Genomic DNA, 23,006 nt, shown 5'->3' with positions numbered 1-23,006 from the left:
ACCTGACCCATGAAAAAGCCTGGGTTTACACAAAAGATGAATTAAGGGCTGGGAATCCACCTTGCAACAGAATGCACAGTAGAATTTCATTCAAGAGCAGGCATCCCTAAAGGGAATGCATTTTTCCTTGTTTAAGGGCACGGAGCCTGACAATTGCCATCTTTCTGGGAGGCACAGTCACCGTGCACATAGAGCTTTTAGGTTCGGAGTTCACAGGGAGCCATTGCCATGGCTGCTCCCCATCTACCCTGGGGAAGTAGAACAAGGTCCTTGGGGTGGCCAGACTCCGGAAGGTGCTGGGGCTGATCGACACAAGCATTTGTCTCACATAAGACCTTCCCAGGCTGAATCCTTGTTTTATTTAAAGGCTCAATTAAGACAGGACTTGGCCCCAGAGCATACCCCCTTTCCCAGGTGAAGAAGCCGCATTAAAACAGATGGCTGCCACCCTTCGTCATTTTTATGGCTCTAAAGTTGTGTTCTCCACGGACCTCCGGTAAATCAAGAATACAACTGGACGTGAAAATCTGCTTTTAAGATTTAAAAGCTAATTAAGTCCTGTCTCCAAGGGAAAGGCCTTGCTTGCTGGGGAAGTAGCTTGCCATGCTAGCACAGATTCCTCACGCGAATGCTGCCTCTCTGACTTGCTTGAACTATAGTCAATGCCCTTTACCTCTCTGAGCCTTAGTTACTCCATTTGTAAAACTGGAACAGTCATGCAGTGCCCTTTACAGAGCTGCTCTGGGGCTCCATGGGGGAATGTCTGAGAAGCCCCTGGCACTTTAGAGACACATGGCATCTGGGGTGGTGATTAGGATGTTGACGATGACAAATGTGAAACACTCTGCTCTCATTTCCAGACCAAAATTTACAATAAAATTATGCACCTGTCCACCTCCAACCTATCCATGGGGGAAATGACTGCCGGGCAGATCTGTAACCTGGTAGCCATCGACACCAACCAGCTCATGTGGTTTTTCTTCTTGTGCCCAAACCTCTGGGCTATGCCAGTACAGGTAAGGGATGTGTGCTTTGTTGGGGATTGGGGGACACAAAACCAGAATCCGCTGGTACATGCCCAGTGGCCAGAAGCTCACCATCTTCCATTCCTTGTTTGCCTGCACCTTCTATCCCCTTGGAGTCTCCATGGAGTGTATGCCTGGGTGTCTATACTGTCTTATACTCTGCAAGTGGTCTAGCCATCTCTCTTGATGATCAGAGAAGGCAGTGTCACTAAGACTTTTAAAATGTAGCCAACCTTAAAAAATATGTATAGAATAATCATGTGTGGAACACTTTCACAGACATTAGAAGTTATGTTATAGCAGAGTACTTAATTACGTTGAAAAGTGTTCACGATGTTTTTTTTTTTTTACGATGTATTTTTAAGCAAAAAGAGTAAGTTAAAAATAGTATTCACAGTGTGCTTCCTGCTAAATTGGAATATACACATGTATATATTTGTACAGATTCACACAGGAAAAAAAAGAACTGAAAGTCCTTGTGGTGGGATTACAAGCGATTTTTATTTTGTTTATGCGTTTCTAAATTCTCCAATAAACCCGTGTTAATTTTGGAAATCTAAAACATGGCATTTCCTAAAGCCAGGCAACTTTTGGGACTGGCTCTGGAGGAGGCACATTCTCCCCCAACAGTAGAATGAGAATCCCCGGCACGGTTTACCTGACTCCTGGCCTCATCTGCTCCATCTCCCATCTGGAGCTCTTCCGCCACAGAGTCTGTGATTCCTGCCGTGTGCCTGAAGATGCATCTTCACTCTGGTGCTCAGGCCAGAAACTGAAATCCAAGATCCACTCCCAGAGGGCCTGCAGGCTTCACAGGGGATGCCTGGTATAGCAGAAAGTGTCTGGACTTGGGTGAGGCAGGCTGATTCAAGTCCTTAACCTATCTGAGCCTCGGTTTCCTCATCTGGGAAAAGAGGATGATTCCTACCCTCTGGAGGTGTTCTGATGATTCAATTAGATAATGTAAGCAAAGCACCAAGCACAGTGCCTGGCATAGAGTGGTCACTAAGTAAACATCACAGCCCTCTAACTTGCTCACTTTGATGTAAGAACTTTACCAATCCAGAATCCATTGCTTCTTGGGATGTAGATTCCAGAAACCTTAATCTAAAGTGATGTATATTGGTCTTCCTTACCTGTAAAGTTTATATGTAAGAGACACTAAAGAAAAACAGAAGGAGAGGCTTGCATAGGGAGGCAGCTAGACAAGATTGGATGTAGGGGAGGAAATCTGATGGTCCTTTTTACGGGAACAGCCATATACACCATTCCCTGTTACCACTGACCAACACCCAGATCCCTGTGCCCCCCTCCACTCTGCCAAGATGGATCAGTGACTACAGAAACTATAGAAGGGCCTGGAGGGCTCATCTAATAGTCACAGCCTTTCATCGTTTCTCTTGTGTTTCCTTGAACAACCCGTTTTGGAAGATTTTGTCCACCAGACCTGCTGCATTGTTATGGTTACTATTATTTTACTTTTTAAATTTTATTTATTTATTTTTATTTTTATTTTTTTGGCTGCATTGCGTCTTCATTGCTGCGCGTGGGCTTTCTCTAGTTGCGGTGAGCAGGGGCTACTCTTCGTTGCGGTGTGCTGGGCTTCTCATTGCGGTGGCTTCTCTTGTTGCAGAGCACGGGCTCTAGGCGCACGGGCTTCAGTAGTTGCGGTGCATGGGCTTCAGTAGTTGCGGCGCACGGGCTTCAGTAGTTGCGGCACACGGGCTCAGTAGCTGTGGCTCGCGGGCTCTAGAGCGCAGGCTCAGTAGTTGTGGCGCACGGGCTTAGTTGCTCCGTGACATGTGGGATCTTCCCGGACCAGGGCTCGAACCCATGTCCCCTGCATTGGCAGGCGGATTCTTAACCACTGCGCCACCAGGGAAGTCCCTGGTTACTATCATTAATAGTGTTTGTTGCACATGTACCATTGCTAACAAAACTAATAGCTGATAGCCCCTGCCCTGTGCCTGGCCTGCCCAGCCTGTCTCACTTGTGTAATTAACTCTCACAACACCGGGGTTGGGGGTGGGGTGGGGGGGATGGGGGGGGAGATTAGGTAAGAATTTTTACCTCCACAAAGTACTTACATTTCCTTATTTATCATGAAGTATCATTTGATTTTCTGTTTTAATTCCTCAAAGACTGTACCTTTGCCCTTATAGCTTTGACCAGCCTCAAGACACAGTGTTACCACCGGAATTGATACAATTCCTTCGACCAGGTCAGGATTCCATGTGGAGCCTGGTTGGCCACAGGGCACATGAGGCTTTTGATGGTATTGAAATTAGCTCAGGAGCCCCTGTTCCTTTGTCCCCAGGGGCTCACCCTGATTTGTAATCTTTTTTATTCACATATACTTTTTTAAATAACAGTTTTATTGAGATATAATTCACCCATTTAAAGTGTACAATTCACTTTTGCATGTTTACAGAGTTGTGCAACATCATCACAATTTTAGAACACTTTCATCACCCCAAAAAGAAACCGACATCCCCTGGCAGTCACTCCTCATCCCTGCCCCCAGCTCTAAGCAACCACTGATCTACATCTACTTCTGAAAACCTAATGAAACTTTCTTCTCAGAAAAACAAATGTGCATTCACACATCTTGCCTACAATTTAAGGGGCTTTGCGGGCCCCCTGAAGCTTATTGACAGCCATGTCAAAGATCTTGGCCAGAGTGGGGACCTCTGTGCTTCCTCATGCCATGGGCATCAGAGGCCCAGAGAGGGCAGGGACCTTACCCTGGGCCACACAGTGAGCTGGTAGGAGCACCATACCCAGGTATCGCCTTTCTGTGGTTCCCTAGTGACAGAGATCCCATGAGGCTTGTTTGTTTGTTTTTAAGAAGAAGGGTCAGGGACTTCTCTGGTGGCCCAGTAGTTAAGAATTTGCCTTCCACTGCAGGGGGTACTGGTTCGATCCCTGAGATCCCTGGTGGGGGGAGCTAAGATCCCATAGGCTTGGCAGCCAAAAAACCAAAACATAAACAACAGAAGCAATATTGTAACAAATTCAGTAAAGACTTTAAAAATGGTCCACATCAAAAAAGGATCTTTAAAAAAAGGTCAGCCACCTTGTCTCCAGCTAAGTGTCAGGCACTATTCTAGGTTCTTATCATATATATGTTCATTTAATCTTCACAACAGTCCTGCTAAGGCGGCAATTAAAATTACCATTTTAAAAATGAAGGTGCTGAGATGCAAGATTGCACTGCCAGTAAATGCTGGGACTGCATTCAAACTCGGCTGCAGACTCCTGGGACTGTGATCTCCCCACCACTACATGAGATTGCTTTCCTAGCCTGAGACTAGGAGATAAAATAGTCCTTTTATTCCCCACACTTGCTTTGCACACTCAGAATCCCTGATTTCTGGTATGTTCTCTCACAGGGTCCATTCAGACCCCTGCAGAAGGGCAGAGGGGGCAGAAGGGTCTGGGGAGCGTGACAAAGGGTGGCTGAAGTGTGAGGAGGAGCCTGGTGGCAGTAGAAGTCGTCACATCCCCAGCTCTTGCCCCAGCAGCTGCCAGCCTTGGAGGTGGTGGGCGTGCAGACACCGACCCCCCAGCCGGGGCCCTGGCGGTGACTCTGGCAGTGGTCTGAGAGCTTCCCTGGTATCCTGCTCTACCCAAGTTGCTAAACAACACCCCGACTGCCTCCAAATGAGGACAGCTAATGGAAAGAGTGGAGGCCAGGGATAGTTTTCCAGAGGGATGATGGGAGTGGGGGCCAGCAAGAGTAGGAAGGCTTTTCATCTCCTAATGTGCTCCTCTGCCCATCCATGCCAGCATTTAACGTCAGTTAAACACTGGGAGGCAGGTGGTAAAGGGGTCACTTACCCGCCCCCTAGGAACCTGCTAATGCAGGAGGCATTCTCTAACTAATAGACACAACAGAGCCACCCACCCGCTCTTTGGCCCTTGAGATGGTGCAGGAGCCTAGTGCCAATTTGGTGTAGGGCTCGGGGAGTGCAGGGCCAACCCAGACACACTTTTGTTTTCTTTTAAGGAAGCAGCACATCTGTTCCTCTAGAATAAGTCCTGAATTTAGAAGCGTCTGCCTTTGAAGGCGACCTGAGAAGTTGTCATCGTGATGCTTTGGGGGCTGGCAAGAGTAATTTATACTTCTCATAAATATTCAGAAGTCAGCTGTCATTTACATAGAGCTAGAAACAGAATGAATTCTCTTTTTAGAGGATGCCTACCAGATTCACTGAAAATTAAAGACACCAGGAGCATAAGGATGAAAAGTAAACTCTTAGACCCTGGACTGGTTTTGTCTGGCATGGATACAGCTATTTTGCTCCTTTGCTTACGTATCACCTTTTTCCAATGAGAGTGAACCATCAGCCTTGAAAACCAGCCAATAGAACAAAAGGTGCTGTCACTCACTGTGCAGACTCACCTCTTAGACCTCCATCTGCAAAAGTAGACATGGAGAGAGTTAATGCCTCAGCCAGCCTTGCAGATAAATACAGTTAGTTACCAGCCCAGAAATTCTCTGCTTGTGTGAGAGCCCATCATGTGAGTCCCTCCTTCTGAAATTGCTTTGTAACACCTCCTCCTCTTTCCCACAAGAAACTTTTGAAAGCTGGACACAAAGGCATGTCCCACTTTAGGGCACTGGGTTACCGGGTGGGGAGGGGGGTGCCAATACCCCCTGGCAGGGAAGCCCCCAGATCAAAGGGAATTCATTCCCATGACCCTCCCTCAGATCATCGTGGGTGTGATTCTCCTTTACTACATCCTTGGAATCAGTGCCTTAATTGGAGCAGCTGTCATCATTCTGCTGGCTCCAGTGCAGTATTTTGTGGCCACCAAGCTCTCCCAGGCCCAGCGGAGCACACTGGTAAGTATCTGTAGGTGTGCATGCGCCCCCTTTTCCCATCCTTCCCCCATACCGCTCCCTTCCCCTTACATTAGTGGGTCTCCTCACTCTTACCCCAGATGTCACCAAACAGTGCCTCCCCCCACATCCACACTATGATTGACCTTAAGCAGGTCACTTCAGCTGTCCAGGCCTCGGTTTCTTTGTGAAATGGGATTAATGGAGCATCCCCGAGGAGACGGAGGCTGGGCGGAGGCTGGAAAATTGTGAGGGCGTTGACCCACCTCCTTCCTCTTGGGTGGGATGGGGGCAAAAGAAACCCTTCTCTGACTCAGTGACTCCTGGCAGGAGTATTCCAACGAGAGGCTGAAGCAGACCAACGAGATGCTGCGTGGCATCAAACTGCTCAAGCTGTACGCCTGGGAGAACATCTTCCGCACGCGGGTGGAGATGACCCGCAGGAAGGAGATGACCAGCCTCAGGGCCTTCGCCATCTACACCTCCATCTCCAGTGAGTCCCCCGCAACCAGCCAGCCCTGTGTGCAGCTACTTACATGCCAGGATAGGGTGCCAGGGCTGGGGGAGGAGGTAGGGGTGGCAGAAGTGGGAGACTTTGGGGATCATCCCGTCCAGGAGAGCCTCAAACTGTCTCTTGTAGCAGAGCTGCCAGAAATCAATGTTCTTCAGCCATTTATCGAGCAAACGTATTGAGAGCCTGCTACGTGCAGGGCCCTGGGCTGGCCCTCAAGGTACAGTGATGAGAGAGATAGATGTGGTCTTTGATGTCTTATTAAGCTGATATGTTATTGAGAGGCAGCAATAAATGAATAAATAACAGCAGTTTTGAATTCTCCCGAGTGTGAGGACTTCTTTTCAATAAGTCAGACTGAGCTGCCAGGGCCTTAAGGAAGCTTTCATCTACCTGGGGCCATGAGAGGTAGAAAATTTCTCTTTAAAGAACAAAAGCTCAAGCTTGAGGTACTCACAGGTGTAGGGACTGAATTTACATTAACCAAGTGGTTTGGGGACCCCAAGCCCCGAAAATAGAGAAAAAAAGACCAAAACTGGTAAAACTCCTATGGTCCCAGAAGACACGCATATTAAAACCATTTTCCAGAGAACATAGGACTCCAGTGGCAAATACTCATGTTAAACAATGAGCTGATAATAAAGAAACAAAAATCCTCCAGAAAAGATGTACCACCAGAGTGAGAGTCAGCAAATAGGAGAATTCGTTCCTCAATACCTCGAGATGATAGAATAGTCTGAAAGAGATAATAAAATAAGTGCTTTAAGGGAACTCCCTGGCAGTCCAGGGGTTAGGACTCTGTGCTTTCGCTGCTGAGCACCAGGGTTTGGTCCCTGGTCAGGGAACTAAGATCCCACAAGCTGCACGGCATGGCCAAAAAACAAAACAAAATAAAACCAATAAAATAAGTGTGTTAAAATAATTGAAGGAAGGCACAAGGCAAACCAGCAAAAAGAAAGCCAAAAGAACTTCTAAAAATTAAAAATTTAGTTATTGAAATTAATTCAGCTGGCCCCCTGGTCAGAGTGGGCATATAGAGGTCAGGTGATGGATGGAGTCCTGGCCCAAGTTTATCTCACAGTTGGTCTAGTGGTTCCATGGATCCACCCCTTTGTGGTTACTGCCCAAGTGCATAATTGGGATGTAGATATTTAGCAGCTAGAAAACCTCATTCTGATTCCCTGATCTGTCCAGTTTAAGAGCCATTTTGGTAGGAAGGGCCAAGAGGAAGCCCCCAGAGAGAAAAAAATAAAAAGGAAACAAAAAACAGCTCAGTGTACAGGTTAAATGAATTAACATAGCTGAAGAGAGAATTTGTGAATAAAAAGATAGATCTGTGGAAATTACACAGAATGTGGCAAGGAGAGATAAATGGAAAATGTTTTTGTAAGTTGGGAGAACCATTTTACAGATGGGAAATTGAGGCCCAGAGGGGGGCATCTTCCTGAGGTCACTTCTGAGGTTAATGGCTTGGCTCAGACTAGATCCTCTGGAATCTCTTAGACTCCCAGCCTCATGCTGTTTTCCACCCAGAGCCAGGAACCCAAGTGGGGTGAAGAAAACTGAGGGCACAATGGGCACCATTTTCAGGCTATTGTCTCTGAATAGAGGAGAAACATCCCAGCATGGGCTCTGACAGGAGTGGGAAATAGGGAAGGAAATTAAGAGAGGTAGACACTACGACTACCACCCCCCTCCGGCTGAAGTTGGTTCTCTTGGTGTGGCAGGAAGAGACACACCTGTGGGCATGGCAGTGCTGGGCAGCAGTGGAGGGTGCACCAGATGTGTCTCCCAGAGAGGTGCATGGAGAATGAGGTGGTCCCTCAGGTCACCTGTGGGTTCCTGGCAGTCACGTTGCCTAGCGAGGGGGTCTGGTGGGCTCAAGTGGCCAGCGTCCAACCTGAAGGTTCTCACAAGGTGGGGCTTGCACTGAGCACTTCCTTGTGTCCGGTCAGACCATGGCGTCCTGGTCCAGGCACCAGTGGCCAGGCCACCCACCATCATGGCACCAGCCATGACACCCTTCTGCAGAAAATCCTGCTAAGAGCTGATTTTCTCAGAATGGAGCGATGAGCATGGCAGTCTTCCTAGATTCTTCACCAAGACACTCCAGGTTCCTCAGCCGTGACCTTGTGGGCTCCAAGCACCCCTGGGCTGAGCACTTGATAGGACAGGGGAAATTAGGCAGGAGACTCTGGGGAGCTCAGAGAAACCAGTGTCCACACCCTAGGCCCTCTTCAGCCTCTCTGTCAGCTCTGCTTACCCCTGAGCCTGGTCGTGGTAACAGTAACCCCACACTGTGTACAGACCGGTGAGTTACAGACACCTAGCTTCCAGACACCCCATCAGGGGGAACAACTGCTGCGGTGGGGGAGGTCTTCCCCCTCCCGGCAATAACGTGGCAGGGTGGAGTAGGGCGGGCTCACTGTTGCTACGACGGGAGAGAGGGAAGGGAAGCCGTAAGGAAATTGGGAGCACTGGGTCCCCAAGATTCCTGACAGCAAAGTAGGGACAGCCTCTGATCATACAGGTGGGGGCAGGTGGCAGCTACTCTGGTTCTAAGAGATGTATGCTTATTTCCTGCAATCCAAACTTCAACCTGCTGGGACATGTTTCCTATGGAAACAACATCATAAGACGCCTAGGTTCCCAGGCTAGCCTACTAAGCCTGTCTAGTAGGTGCTTTTTGTCCTGTGGGGCCCCCAGAAGACTAGCCATGGCTTTGTGAAGGGTCTGGAGCCAGGAGGACCTGGGGCAAGGAGGCTCCACGTCGTCAAGAGCTGAGATGACAATGGCTCTGGAGCTAAACAGGGGTCTCCCCAGGGCCCCTCACCTGTCCAGTACTTGGTGACCTAGAGAGATAAACAGAGCAGCCCAGGCTGGTCCTTGGAAGAGGGCAGAGAGGAGGAAGGGGACGAGCCATCCGGGAGAGAGAGCTTTGAAAGCCAAGTGCTGTTTGCTCTGTGTTTGCCCTTGCTGGAATGGGTTTCTTTGTGTTGGTCGGCAGTGGGTTGGGGAGAGACAGGGAGTTAGGGTGAGGGCACCGCCAGGCTGCAGTTATATGCTTTGAGTGTGTTTTCATTTACTTCCTCCTGGACTTCCTGCCTTCTGCTCCCTGTCACCCAGAATTAGGACACAGGTCATTAAGCTTGAGGTAATGGGGCATCTTTGATTCTCGCCTCTGGCACCAGCCATGGGGTCCTGTGGCCGCAAAGGAGCCCTGGAGTCACGTGTCCTGATGGGGCCCATCCTGGTGTTGCCTGCTGGGCTTTCAGTCTGGTCATTGTACACCAGGCAGACTGTCAGGCAGACAAGGTTACCTCTGACACTCTGTCTGATGGTCTCACAGTGGCATCACTGAGAGCTCCTGTTTGTGGAGCCTTGAGCTGGTGCATGGCAGGACAGAGCAAGGGGGTGAAAAGGAAATGATACAGTTTCTCTGCCATCAAAATCCAGAATCAGCATTTCCTCTCGAAGAAAAACAGATGTGAGTTACTCAGAGGGCGTTAAGTGAGCCCTGCCCTGAGCTAACCACTGGGAGGGACGCAAGAGACCAAAAGATGTGCTCCTGTTCTCAAGGAGTTTATACTCTGCTAAGAAGTCAGAGCTAACATCCGTGAAACAGTGTGGCAGGGAGCTCTCGACCACGGGGACCTGCTCCACGCTGCTGCCCAGCAAGCCTGACTTCGTTTAACCCTCCGAACAACTTTGTGAGGTTTGTAGCACTATTGTCCTATTTTACAGCATGGAAGACTGAGGCTCAGGGAGGTGAAAGGACTCTCTGAGGTCCTCAGCCAATAAATGGCAGAGAACAGAGAAGAAGAAAGCCGGCACGGCCTCAGAGTTCACACAGAGCTTCGTGCAAGAGGCGGCGTGGCTGCACCTGCCACAGGCAGGGTTTCAATGAGCAGAAGACAAAGTGGGGAAAAGCTGCAAGCGAGTGCTGTGCTCACTCCCCTTAGAAACCAATGCAACCCTTATTTCCTTGCAGAACCCACATAGCTCTAGGTGTCCAGTCCAGCCATAAATTTGAGGAAAGCTTTGCAGGGGTGACACAGGGGTCCCAGGCCCTAACTGTCAACCAGTTGACATGCTGCCAGTTCATTCTGTCCTTTGTGCAGCACCCATTCCTCCTCTCTGTGCTAGACTCTCCTGAGGCCCTGGACATTAGAGAGGGGGCTGCACGGTCCTCACCCTCGCAGTCTTGTGGGAGACCAGGCCGTGGACAGGGGCCGTGCCTGTGGTTAGAGCCACAGGGTCAGTTCTAAATCCCCCGTGTTCTCTTTCATGGGCACACCTGGCCCTGGCCTCCTTTATTTCTTTCGTTCTCTTATCTAATAAATATTTACTGAGCACCCACTATGTGTCAAGCCCTATGCCAGGCCTGGGGGATGTGGCAGGCTGTTCACAGTCTAGTAGGGAAGCCAGACGGGCAGCTGTGTCGTGAGTGACAGGAACAGAAAGTGGAATCCATCAGAGCGGCACCCAACCTCATCTTAGGAGCGGTGGGTGTCAAGGAAGCCTTGTGCTCGGTGAAACCCATTGCCGATGCCCATAGGATCCCATGTCAGCCAAGTGAGGGAAGAATGTTCCAGGCACAAAGGCCTAAAGGTGGAAAGGATGACGGGTGTGTTCAAGACTCGAGTATATCACGGTGAGGAGAGGGTAACGAGACCAGATCACGGAGGACCTTGTGTGCTGGGTTTTCTCCTGAGGCAGGAGAGGCATTGAAGGATTTTAAAGGAAAGGTGGGCCTGCCATCTCTTCCAGTGTTCTGTGGTCAGGGGTCTTCCCTCTTCCCACCTGGGTCTGAACCACAGTCAGGTGGTTCACATCAAATGAATGTGACTGGCCTCATGCTATGTTTTGAAAAGCAAAAAACAAGCCCCCAAGCTCGGATGGAGGTGTGGGGTGGGCAGGATGGTGCCTGTGAACCCCATTCACAGGGCACCCAGCACCTGCCCCTCCCCGCAACCCAGGCCCTGGCTGTTCTTGGCGAGTGTCTCCTCCTCGGCGGAGGCCCTGACTCAGAACAGCCAGTGTGTGGGGACAAGGAGACCTCCAGACCTGGTCCCCCTTCCTTCTCCAGCTTCTCTGAACTTCAGCGTCTGCCCTTCCTTCCACCAGCTGGTACAGCCACAGTGGGTTGCTGATGCATAGCCTGGCGGGGGGGTTTGGGTGTCTGAGGGAGAGCTGGAAGCCGCAATCAGTGTGGCTGTGAGCCTCCTGCCTCGCTTCCACCAACTCCAGCCTCGCTTCCACCACCTCCAGCGCCGGACACACGCCACTGCCTACTTTCCTTCCCTCTGCTGACTTCAGACTGACTACCGGACTGAATAGCTCTGTTCACTTCGAAATGCCTTTCCCCTCCTACAGGTGCAGCCTGCAGTCACTGTGAGCTGGCAGCTCCTCCCCTGGCCCTGGGTAGGGGAGGGGGTGAAGTTAACCAGAGGCACAAATGGCTCACTGTGCCTCCCCGTGCATGGCTTCTGAAATATTTATCAATATTTTGCAAATGAAAAGCTCCTGCTATTGCAGTGCGTGGGGGGACTGCCACCCACAAGGCCAGACAGCATTCCTTGGCCAAAGCCCTGCGGGCGGCGGGCAGCAGGCGGGGGACCAGTTGATCTGAGCCCTGCTTTGTTTTCAGTTGATCTGTTGTTTTGTTTTGTTTGGGGGGTATGAAAAGCTGACACAGTTGTTCACTACGGAACCCCCAGAACACAACACAATGCCTGAAACAGCGGAGACCCTCAAAAAAGAATTTCTGAATGAATATTTCTTAAAGGATGGAGGGGCAGTGTTAAAACAATAGGTACCCTTATCTCTACTCCATTACAAAAAGGCTTTCCCTCTTGAAGGTGGCCTTTCTGACCTGCCTACATGCAACTAAACTTTTCCATAACAGCATCACACTCACACATCGTTTCATAATCTTCTGCTTTCACTTAGTGTTATTTAACAGTATTCCCTACTCCCTAACATTCAAGGGTTGAGCACTGTCATGTCCTTCTTTTTTTCATTGTTTCCTAGATCAAATCTAAGTGAGTCAGCCCACCCCATGCCAAAGTTGGAGAGAAATCTATTCTTGGTTATATTTCCCACTCCTCCGCTGCCTTTAATGTCCCATCGGCCCTTATGTGGTTCAGGAAAATGGAGGCTCCCCGGAGTTGCCTTTTTCCGTCATTTACTAAAACAGCTGATCCTGTTGGATGTTTCCAGTTTACTTGGTTTCAGGGGTTCGTTGCTGTGGTTGTGGTTTTTGTGTTGCTGTGACAGGCAGTGCTGCAGCTAACAGCATCTTGCTGAGGGCTTTGTGCTTCTCTTGAGTGATTATTCAGGATAAATTTCCAGGAGAGGGATGGTAGGATCAGAAGTCTGAACTCCTGTGCAGCTCTAGCTACAAAGCACCAGACTGTTTTCTGAGCGAGTTGTACCAATTTATAATCTAACTTCCAAGCCTATTCTTCAGCTGGGAGTTGAGCCCCCCGTGTGTGGGGGAGGGGTCTTGGCCTGGGGCAGGGGCCGAGGTGGGGTGCACAGGTACCTTTTGACAGGATGGGCAGGAGAGGAACGGAAGGTGGCCCCTGCCTGAGGGAGCTCCCTGGAGGAACTGCCTTGAAGGGGAGGGACGAAGCTAACTGTCTTTACAGCTTCATCGTTGGTGATGGTCAATGGCCCAGGCCTGATGGACATCCTCCTCTCCCTCCCTCTCCCCAGCCAGTGATGGCCATGCTCTGTCCTATGTCCCAGATCTGGGTTCCTTATGCTGTGGGAAAACCAATAATGCTATCCTGCCCCCTGCAGTACGAGAGGGCTGTGAGGGAGGGCTGTGGCATTGAGGTGGGCACCAGGAGACCATGGAACCTTCATCAAGAAGGGCAATTAAGGGCTTCCCTGGTGGCGCAGTGGTTGAGAGTCCACCTGCCGATGCAGGGGACACGGGTTCGTGCCCCGATCCAGGAAGATCCCACATGCCGCAGAGCGGCTGGGCCCGTGAGCCATGGCCGCTGAGCCTGCGCGTCCGGAGCCTGTGCTCCGCAACGGGAGAGGCCACAACAGTGAGAAGCCCGCGTACAGCAAAAAAAAAAAAGAAGGGCAATTAAATCACCATCATGTGTGATATTAGTGTTGATAAAAAGCCTTGTGGTCGGAGAGATTGGCAGTGCCCCAAGGGCTCCAGCCATATCTTCTCCATGAGACAGGGAGCCCTCCAATGGCAGGGCGCATAGATTGGGGATTCCCCAAAGATGGGCACAATATCTTTCCTATCTGCTTGGGAACCCCGTATGGGCATGTTTCCTCTTTCCCCGTCCTATAAGGTGTCTCCTGGGAGCATAGTTCCTCCTATCTCCTTCCTCAGACTGGGAGCCCCCTGAGAACGGGGACCACGTTCTTCCACTCCCTTGGGGTTCCACATCTCCATGTATGTACTAGGTGGTGCAGGACTCTTGGAGTAAGTAGACAATCAGCTTCTCGGAATGGTGTTGACGGTCTGGAATTCTTCAGAGTGTCAGACACTTCGCCATTCATTAAACAGGGGCCATGTGCACAGGCTCTGCCCTTGGCCTCTGGCTCCTGGCTCCTGGCTCCTCCTTTAATTTAGCTAATATCAGAACCAGACTCCTTTCTGCACTGGCCTGGAAGAGGCTGCTGGAAGGAAGGAGGAGGAGGTGGGAAGGTGGCAGCTAGGATGGGCGTCTCTTACTCCAGGAGGGCTACTCTCTCTGGAAGTTCTGGCCTGGGGTCAGGCCACTCTTGGGCATCTCACAGCTTGGACCAGAGGAGCAGGGCTAAGCTAGCAGCCCATGAGGTATAATACTCAGGTAGCACTGAGGCATCACAGAGGCCTGTTCCCTGCATTACCTGCTCTCACCTTGGAGAGAGCCAGAGTATGTGAACAAGTAAGTACAAGTTTGCAAAAATCAGGTGAAGAAACCGAGGCTCAGAGAAGGTGAACGATCAGCCCAAGATTACACAGCTTAGAAATAATGGGGACTCCGCCCTTCTCTGACTTTAAGTCCAGATCTCTTTGCTCTTTGGGGTCCCTATGAAGAGCCTGAGGGCCACACCATAAACAGAATAAGGAGAGGGCCTCTGTTGCAGCAAACCAACTGTCCCACCTGGGCGTGGGCTGTCAGCCTTAGAGCTAAGGCAGACCCTGCTTCCAGCTGTCCTCAGTCACTAATACCTCAGTGTGAATGAGTTTGAAATCCTTCCTAAGAGCCATGGGAGACTGGGAAGCCTCTCGGCCTCAGAGTGAGCCAGGGATTCAAGGACCAGACGTAGAGGAAGGAGTAGCAACTTGGTGCCCCCAGAAACACGTGCTGCTGACCTCGTGGTTGACCACAGTCCACCAGCTCTCCAATCCCTTCCCCTGCCACTTTCTCACAGGGCTTTCTTCACACTGTCCACATGGAGCAGAGTAAGAGCATTTCAACCTTTATTTAAAGGCTTAAGTCTCAGTGATGGAGATAAGCGTCCTGAGGGACACACGTTAGGAGCTGGAGGTGCCACAGAGCTAGAGTTCTGCCCAGCTCCATCCCGCAGGCTGGGGAAAGGACCCCAGAGGCTGCCCTGCCTTCACACCAACCTGGGCAGCTTCACTTCCAGCCGTCTCCTTCCTCCCACTAAACTCCCCCTGTGCTTCCTCCGCAGTTTTCATGAACACGGCCATCCCCATCGCAGCCGTCCTCATCGTAAGTGGATCCTTTCTTCGTCTCCCGGTGAGAGTTGGTTGGGCGGGGTGGGGAAGGCTGTCTGGCGTGAGAGTCGCCCAGGGTTTGGCCTTTCTGCACAGGGGCTTCGGAAGATGGGCTCAGCAGCAGGACTGAGAATAGGGTGCTGGATGGAGAGTCTATATATGCAGCCAGTCCCTCCTCCACTGCCCCACTCCAGGCAGACAGGACCTCCAACCCCTGGCCTGGAAGACCTGACGCTTAGTCTCTAGAGCAATTAAACTTTCTTTAAAAGAAAAAACAAAAACAACTATCAAACCTCTTCATTATAAAAGTGAGACTTCTTCATTATAAAAGTAAAAATTTCTACAATGTTTTTGTAGAAATTTTGGGAAATACAGAAGGGAAAGGGCAAAGAGAACTTAAATCACCCATAATCCCACTGGCAACAAAGTTAATGTGTTTTTCTCCAGTCTTTTTTTGATTCACAGAATACAACATTTTTACAAAATTAGGATTGTGCTTCCTATGCAGGTTTGTAAACTGCTTTTTAAAATTTAAGAATATGACACGAAGAATTCTCCATGCCATTAAATATGACAATGGTGGTTTTCTAAAGCAATTTTGACCAAAGCTGAGTAGGAGCTGAACAGTGGGGGCCGGCAGTGCGCCCCTCAGAAAGGCCCCATGCCCACAGCCCCTCACCCGGGGCTCCCATCCCTGGCTGCTGTGACTTTCCCCCGGGGCCGGCGTCCCTGAACTGTGGCGAGCTCACAGCCTGTCAGTCACACTTGGGAATTCACTTTCAACGTGACTCACTGACTTGGTTCCTGGCCTGGTTCCCTGGGGAACTCTGGGTAGCAGAGGCCACGGAGCCGAGCCAGGTACCCGGAGGCTGGGGGGCAGGCGGCAGGTGAAGAGGTGGTTTTGTGATGATCGTTTTTACGTTTCCGACGGAGGACTACAGTCTGAGAGGGTAGAGCTGACCTACCCTGAGGGCTCCTCCCTGGTCATTCCTGGAATGAAGGAGGCAGGGCAGGGAGGGATGGTTCCATGAGATGGCTGTGAGGATGGTGGTGTCTCCAACCCAAAGGTCCCCTAGGTCCCCTGCTTCCCGCCTCTCATTTCCTTCCCAGGGCTGAGGGCTGCCAGTGCGGGAGGGGCCCACACGCTGAGTCACGCTCTGCTCTGTCGCATGTGTGCCTCTGTCCGCAGACCTTCGTGGGCCACGTCAGCTTCTTCAAAGAGGCCGACTTCTCCCCTTCGGTAGCCTTTGCCTCCCTCTCCCTCTTCCACATCCTGGTGACGCCACTGTTCCTGCTGTCCAGTGTGGTCCGGTCCACAGTCAAAGCTCTGGTCAGGTGAGAGGAGGGTCCAGCAAGGGCAGTGGTCAGGCCGCTCACGTGTCGGCCCCAGGGCTCACTCTGGTCACTGCTATAACCACAGCTGTTTGGTCCCAGGACATGCCTGCCCGTTGATCTGGGCTTCACTGAAGCTGGTTGTGGTTGGTCAGAGGGACATGGGCCATGTGTAGCTTCCCTCCCTCTAGTCCCTGAGAAGGACTAGCCAACGTGCTTACATCCTGCAAGGAGAGTGTCACCTCCGAGAGAACTCCATAAAAAGGAAAATTCAACATTGAGCCAAATTTGGTATAACCTCATCAATTCTAACCATTGGTCCTAGTTCTGCCTTCCGGGGCCCCACAGAATGAGCGCCATCCCTCCCCCACGTGACAGCCCCTCAGATTTCAGAAGGTATCCCCAAAATCTTGGTCTTCCCCAAGCTGAACATCCCCTGTTCTCTCCACGGGTCTCAGCGCCTTCACAGCCCCGCTCAGTGGAGCAGCTCCCTCCAGGTGCCTGTACACCCTTTCCCCAGTTGGCTCGCACTCTGGGAGGCCCCACCTCTGGGCTCTAGAGCCCAGTGGTGACTCTGCCCCTCTCCCAGAGGCATTGCCTTCTTGGGAGTGAAAGCCTGAAGGTAGAAGGCTGAGGCTCTGGCTGGAGAATGCCACAGCTGGAGTGCGAAGATCTCCTTAGGCCTTTGAAACAGCTCCTTGAAAGCAAGGGCCAGTCGTGCCACTGGGGAGAGCTGGCTGTGTCCTTTCTCATCACCAATGGGACCAGACAGTAACGAATGTCCTCTGTACCCAAGCCCCTTCAGCCTTGAGGGAAGTGACACCCCTGTCTCAGGGACCCTGGCAAGTCTGAGGCAGCTGGCAGGGAGGGGTAGCTGTTGGAATGAAGTAGCTGATGGAAGGAGGGTCAAGGATGGAAGGGGTCATAATGCAGTAGAACTGTGGTCATAGGAGTATCTGACTAGGGAGTAGCCGGCTGGAAAGGGATTAGCTCCTGTTGGCCATGGCATTGTGACTTCTAATGATCAGCCCTCCTCCCCCACCCACACCCCAGCCTGTGATTCTGTGTAGAACCCACAGATTCAAGGATGCTACACCTATGGGAAATCCCTTGCCTGAGTCAGAAGTATTTCTATGTAAACCGTTCTCATGTAACCATCATCAGGATAGCTAAGGCCTTTTTATTTATTTATTTATTTATTTATTTATTTATTTATTTATTTATTTGCGGTACGCGGGCCTCTCACTGCTGTGACCTCTCCCATTGCGGAGCACAGGCTCCGGATGCGCAGGCTCAGCGGCCATGGCTCACGGGCCCAGCCGCTCTGCGGCATGTGGGATCCTCCTGGACTGGGGCACGAACCCGTGTTCCCTGCATCGGCAGGCGGACTCTCAACCACTGCGCCACCAGGGAAGCCCACTAAGCCCTTTTTAAAGAGGGAGACCAGACTCTGGGCTGAAAGTGGGAACAGGACACAGCCTGAAGGTTGACCCCAAGGCCAGCTCCTCCCCTCCCCCACAGCCCCTGCCAAGTGTGTTGGAACAAGGACAGAGGGGGAAGCGGACGAGGCTGGCTGTCTGCTCCTGCTGTGGGGAGGGGGTGTCATGCCCAGAACAGAAACAGGGGTGGGGGTGGCCCCAGGCTGTTGGACATTTAAGCAAAAAGTGGGAGAGGGGTACACGAACAATTCTCAAGATTCCCCAGGCATCTTGCCCACCCCCAGGGATAAGAGAATGAATCAAAAGAGTGAAGCTTCCGGAACCTCCTCTGAGTCCATAAAGAAATCCCAGGGGTGGAGCCTTTTCCTCCATGAGTTGGGAATAATACCTCTTCCACACCTCCCCCAGCAAGATCAAATTATATTATGGGGATTAAGTTATGTGCTTATGAAGTATTTAACAGTGTTTCATGTATATTACATGATCAAAACATATCAGTTGTGGTTGATAGCCAATCCTAATCCTAACTAACCTAAAAGTCACTGGTAAAGCCCAACATCCTTCAGTCTAATAACTCAAGACTAACCAACTGTAACGCTAACCCTAAAACTAGCCAATCCCACCTGATCTACGCCCTAACCTACTCCAGCTGACTAGTAGACCCTAACCAACCTTGGTAACACCTATCGCCCCCCATGGGATGCCCCCTGTCTGTCCCCTCCAGTGTGGGCTTTTTGAGGGCCACACCTAGAACCTGGCATCTTCTCAGAGCTGCTCTCTCAGGCCTCGCCCTCCTCCCTCTCCCCTCCCCTCTGCCCTGGGCAGGGTGAGGGGTGTCTGCACTTCCTCTGCAGCGTGCAGAAGCTGAGCGAGTTCCTGTCCAGCGCAGAGATCCACGAGGAGCAGTGTGCTCCCCGGGAGCCCGAGCCCCGGGGCCAGGCCAGCAAGTACCAGGCGGTGGTGAGTGTCCAGCGTCCCCTTGCCATACCTCCCCCCCCCACACACAGTGTTTTTCTTTAATGCATGCAGCTCGTTCCCTGCTGGTCCTGCCTCAGCCTGTCCTCACTGGGGGGGAGCTCCCTTCCCTGCACAGCTCCCAGCCCCTGGGCCCTCACCTCCTCCTAACCACCCCCAGCCCCTCAAGGTTGTGAATCGCAAGCGTCCAGCCTGGGAGGATTGTCGGGGCATCATGGGTCCGCTGCAGAGCCTGACCCCCAGTGCAGATGGGGATGCTGATAACTGCTGTGTCCAGGTGAGTCTGAGACCCCGCAGCCCGACGCTCGCCACCCAGTGCCAACTCCAGGAGGAAACACTAAATCTGAAGTGCCAGAGACCTGTGTGCTGAGCCCTCTGCCCTGGAGGTCACCTGGCTGCCTGCAGAGTCCATAGGAGTCCTGAGACCAGGGACAATGCTTCCATCTCCACCAAGTGGGGGGACCTGTAGCAGTCCTCTGGGGAGGGTGCCTCAGGTAGAGAGGTCTGCACGAGAAGGCCATTCCCCCACTCCCCTGCCTTGGAAGTGATCTGGGGACTGGAATCGGTGTTTTCTGGCTTTCATGGGGGAGGGGAGGCGACGGACTATTCACACTGAGACCCCAGCTGCCTTTCTGTTCTCTTCCGGGGCTGGGGTACCGCCAACGAAGATCATTGGAGGCTTCTTCACGTGGACCCCCGATGGAATCCCCACACTGTCCAACATCACCATCTGCATCCCCCGAGGTATGGCCCAGCTCACCCCTCTATCATGGTCTGGGGGTGTCCCCCTTGGAGTCGTGTTTGAAGTGCTCCCTTCCCACGCTCCCCTGAGTGACATGGGGAGAAAAAGAAAAATCAGGATCGATTGAGTACCTGCTCTATGTGCACTCTTGGTGTGTGCTCTAGGGTATGAAGGTTAGAGAGGGGGTGGGCTACTTCCCCGAGGAGTCCATGTGCTAGGCAGCAGTGCAACAGCAAGGACAGGGCAAGACAGCGGGACCTTGATGTCAGGCCATCTGTTGCAGACAGAATGGGTGCTTCACAAAAGGAAAAGCAATCCCCAGTAGCCAGGGAAGTCATAGTGGAAGAGGCGGGGATTCTGAGAATGAGCAGGGTGCCTCGAGCCATGAGGCAGCGTGGACATTCTGCAGGGGAGGCAGCAGGAGCAAAGCATGGAAGTGGGAAGGAAAGGGTGCCCTTTGTTGGGACTGGGAGGCGCTGGGCACACTTGAGAGCACTGGAAGGAGAAGCAGGTGCTTAGGAAGGGGCGGGGGGGATAAGCAGTAGGAAGGAGGAAGGACCTGGGGAGCCAGAGGTAAGATGTAGGTTTCCAGAAGGAAAAGCTCAAAGGACTCCCTGGGGATTCTAGGTAGGAGGAAAGCAAATGGGGGCCCCGGGGTTGGGTATATCTGTCTGTCTGTCTTTCCGGGTGGTGGTTGTTCAGACTCCCTCCTGGCCCCAGTCCCATCTGCCGCCCTCCCTCCCTGCAGGCCAGCTGACCATGATCGTGGGGCAGGTGGGCTGCGGCAAGTCCTCGCTCCTCCTAGCCACCCTGGGGGAGATGCAGAAGGTCTCGGGGGGCGTCTTCTGGAACAGGTACTACATGCATCCTCTGGGCTCAGTTAGTGGGGAAAGACAGTGGGCAGGCAGAAGCCCTCTTTTCAACCGTGCTTCTCAGTGGAGGATGCATCATGCATTTACTGAGTGTGTTCAGCGAGTACTCAATGAAAGCACTGAATTGTTATTCTCATTACCATCATTAGTATTTGTTAAGCCCTCACTATGTGCCAGGTACTTTGCTATGTCCTCTGCACACACTATGTCCTTATGAAAATCCTTATGAAAACCAGCAAGGTAAGTAGTGTTAACAGATCTCGTGTTGTAGAGAAGGGCCAAACTCCTTGCCCTCATTCACCCAGCTAATAAGTGGCTGGAATTCGAACGCAGTTCTGTTTGACTCCAAATTCTGTGTTCACGCAGCCGCACTGCCTCCCAGTGTGAGGGACCGTAACACAAACATTGGTTTCTGGCTTGGTCATCAGCAAAGCTGATACAGACCATTCAGTGGGTATTTCAAGGAGCCAGAGATAAACCAGACAAATGTAGGTTTCTGGGCAAAGATCACTATCCTAATTAAAGAGCTGGAACCCTAGACTGAGTCAGTCATGAATCTATTATTTATACCCACTTCCAAAAAGCACTTGAAACTAGTTGATTAAAGATACAAATAAAATAAAGGCTTTTTTAAAAGCCAGAAAAGAAGAGCCAAGAAATGAAGAGGGTGGAAAAGGTGTTCAGAAACCTGGACAGAACATGGCTACTGCAGTCATCACACAGCGTGGCTTGGAGCCCACCGGCACTCATCCCCAACACCTCCCCGTCCCCAGTATCCAAGAATCCAAGAGAAAGAGGGATCCGACTGAGGTTTCAGGAATGAAAGTCACAGCCAGAGGCAAGATGTCAGGTTTTTTCATAAGCTTGAGTGCAGACTGAGCAGAGAGAAAGACCTTGGGACCAGTGTCTGAACACCTGCATGTACCCGCATTTCCTGTTTTTCCAAAATGTCCCTGAATGGTGCACCCAGCACATCTGGCAAGTTTCCCTCCTCAACGGGGCTGTGGGTTGGCAAACAAGCCCCTTGGGTTTCCCATGACCTTAGTCTCTGGAACCTTGATTCCACTGGGGATGTGGTATGTCTGGGACAGACGGTCTCTGCATCCATTCCCTATCTTATTCGGGTGTCTCTCAACACAGCCTGACAGGAAAGGTCCAAGCATTGCGTTTCCAGGCCCTTGTACCAACTGCCCCTCAGGGCTTTGGAGGGAGGAGCCCTTGTCCGTTGACTGCCTGTGTGTGTCTGTGATGGGAAGACAGGAGCCCCCAGTGAACTGTGAGCTGAAGAAAGCAACTGACCATTTATTGGGCACCTGCTACGGGCAGGCCCTTTGCTAAGTGCACTGCAAGCACGATCTCACTGAAGCTTCCCGCTGGGTGTTATCGCCCCATTTCACAGAAGTAAGAACTGAGGACAGAGAGGCTGGGTGACTTACCAGTCAGCATGCAGACCAGGGTCCCAAGCCTGGGCTCTTTCCCTCAAGCCTGGCCACTGCCTTGGGCTGGGGTCCCTTGGGTCCTAGTTCCAGGGATTATTCTCCAAATTCCATGTGGAGGGCAAACTGGATCCAGGCCCTCTCTCAGGGCAGGCCTTTCCTAGATGAGATTACAGAGCCCAGAGACTGGGGCTGCCCCTAGATTCCCCTGTCTGTGTCTCACTCAGCCTGAATCAGACCCCCTCTGAGCGTGTCCCCTTTGCCCCACGTCCTTCATCTCCTCCCCACCCCCTTCAACCTCAGGTGCCGTCACACCAGTGTCAGCACCTCTCTGGCCTCTACAGAGGCAGCTCAGCCTCAGCCCCAACCTCCTCTCCAAGGTGTGCCAACCCTCAGGGTCTGACTGCTGCCTCTTCTTTCTTAGGAAACCTCTGGCCCAGCCCCAGCGGGTACAGGGGCCTCTCCAGGGTGCTGGAGCGCCTCTTGTGTGCCAGATACTGTGTAAGGCACTTTATTTACTCATTGTCTCGGTCAGTCTTCACCAAACTCTGTGAAGTAGGCATTATCATTATCCCCATTTAACAGATGAGGAAACTGAGGGGAAGCAAGTTGCCCAAGGCCACCCAGCCCTTAAATGGCAGAAGTGGGATGTGTCCCTAAGTGCTCAAGTGCATGGGCTTTCCACTGTGTGCTGAGAGAGCAGGGGCTTGAGAGCAACACAAAGAAATAGCTAGCCTGACCACTCTGAAGGCCAGCAGCCTCAGTGGCTGTGACACCCCGCCTCCCCGCCTCAGCAGAACCATCGCAGCACAGCTCACAGCTCTGTCTGCGTTGACACTCACTCTCCTCGACCGGCAGGTGGGGCCCCACATCCTGGCTCTGTTCCAGGCTCAGCGAGGAGTGATGGTGAAAGGATCTTTTTGCTCCAGGATCCACTTTGCCCCCCTCCACAGCACAGCCTCCCTCCCAAGCATAGCGGGTGCATCAGGGTAGCCTGCAGCCAACCCCGGGACGTTGTGAGAATTTGTTCATGACTCAGCTCATGTTCTGGCTTCTCTACATTGATGTATTCGCTCACCCCATATTTACTGAGCACCTGCTGTGTGCCAGACCCCGAGCACAGC

At 51.8% G+C, this 23,006-nt stretch overlaps 1 protein-coding gene across 9 annotated transcripts in view; it reads left to right on the top strand.

Moving 5' to 3' along the window:
• ABCC8 (ATP binding cassette subfamily C member 8) overlaps positions 1-23,006 on the top strand; it is a 76,514-nt gene that overhangs the window by 25,203 nt on the left and 28,305 nt on the right. For 6 of the 9 annotated variants that reach the window (XR_012333473.1, XR_012333474.1, XM_033862597.2 and 3 more), the window contains 9 exons: positions 861-1,016; positions 5,740-5,874; positions 6,202-6,364; positions 15,041-15,108; positions 16,276-16,421; positions 18,712-18,817; positions 18,993-19,109; positions 19,501-19,576; positions 20,323-20,428. Coding sequence is in view for 7 of the 9 variants with exons in the window: in XM_033862597.2 (XP_033718488.1) it covers positions 861-1,016; positions 5,740-5,874; positions 6,202-6,364; positions 15,041-15,108; positions 16,276-16,421; positions 18,712-18,817; positions 18,993-19,109; positions 19,501-19,576; positions 20,323-20,428 (1,073 nt within the window). In the remaining 2 variants the exon portion in view is untranslated. The remainder of the gene's footprint in view (positions 1-860; positions 1,017-5,739; positions 5,875-6,201; positions 6,365-15,040; positions 15,109-16,275; positions 16,422-18,711; positions 18,818-18,992; positions 19,110-19,500; positions 19,577-20,322; positions 20,429-23,006) is intronic. The other 3 variants (XM_033862595.2, XM_033862594.2, XM_033862599.2) reach the window with 2 other exon arrangements.

Source organism: Tursiops truncatus, chromosome 8 (assembly GCF_011762595.2).
Source record: "Tursiops truncatus isolate mTurTru1 chromosome 8, mTurTru1.mat.Y, whole genome shotgun sequence".
Classification (NCBI taxonomy): Eukaryota; Metazoa; Chordata; class Mammalia; order Artiodactyla; family Delphinidae; genus Tursiops; species Tursiops truncatus.
Note: the sequence above shows the minus strand (reverse complement) of the source record. Positions and strands in the feature narration are given on the sequence as shown.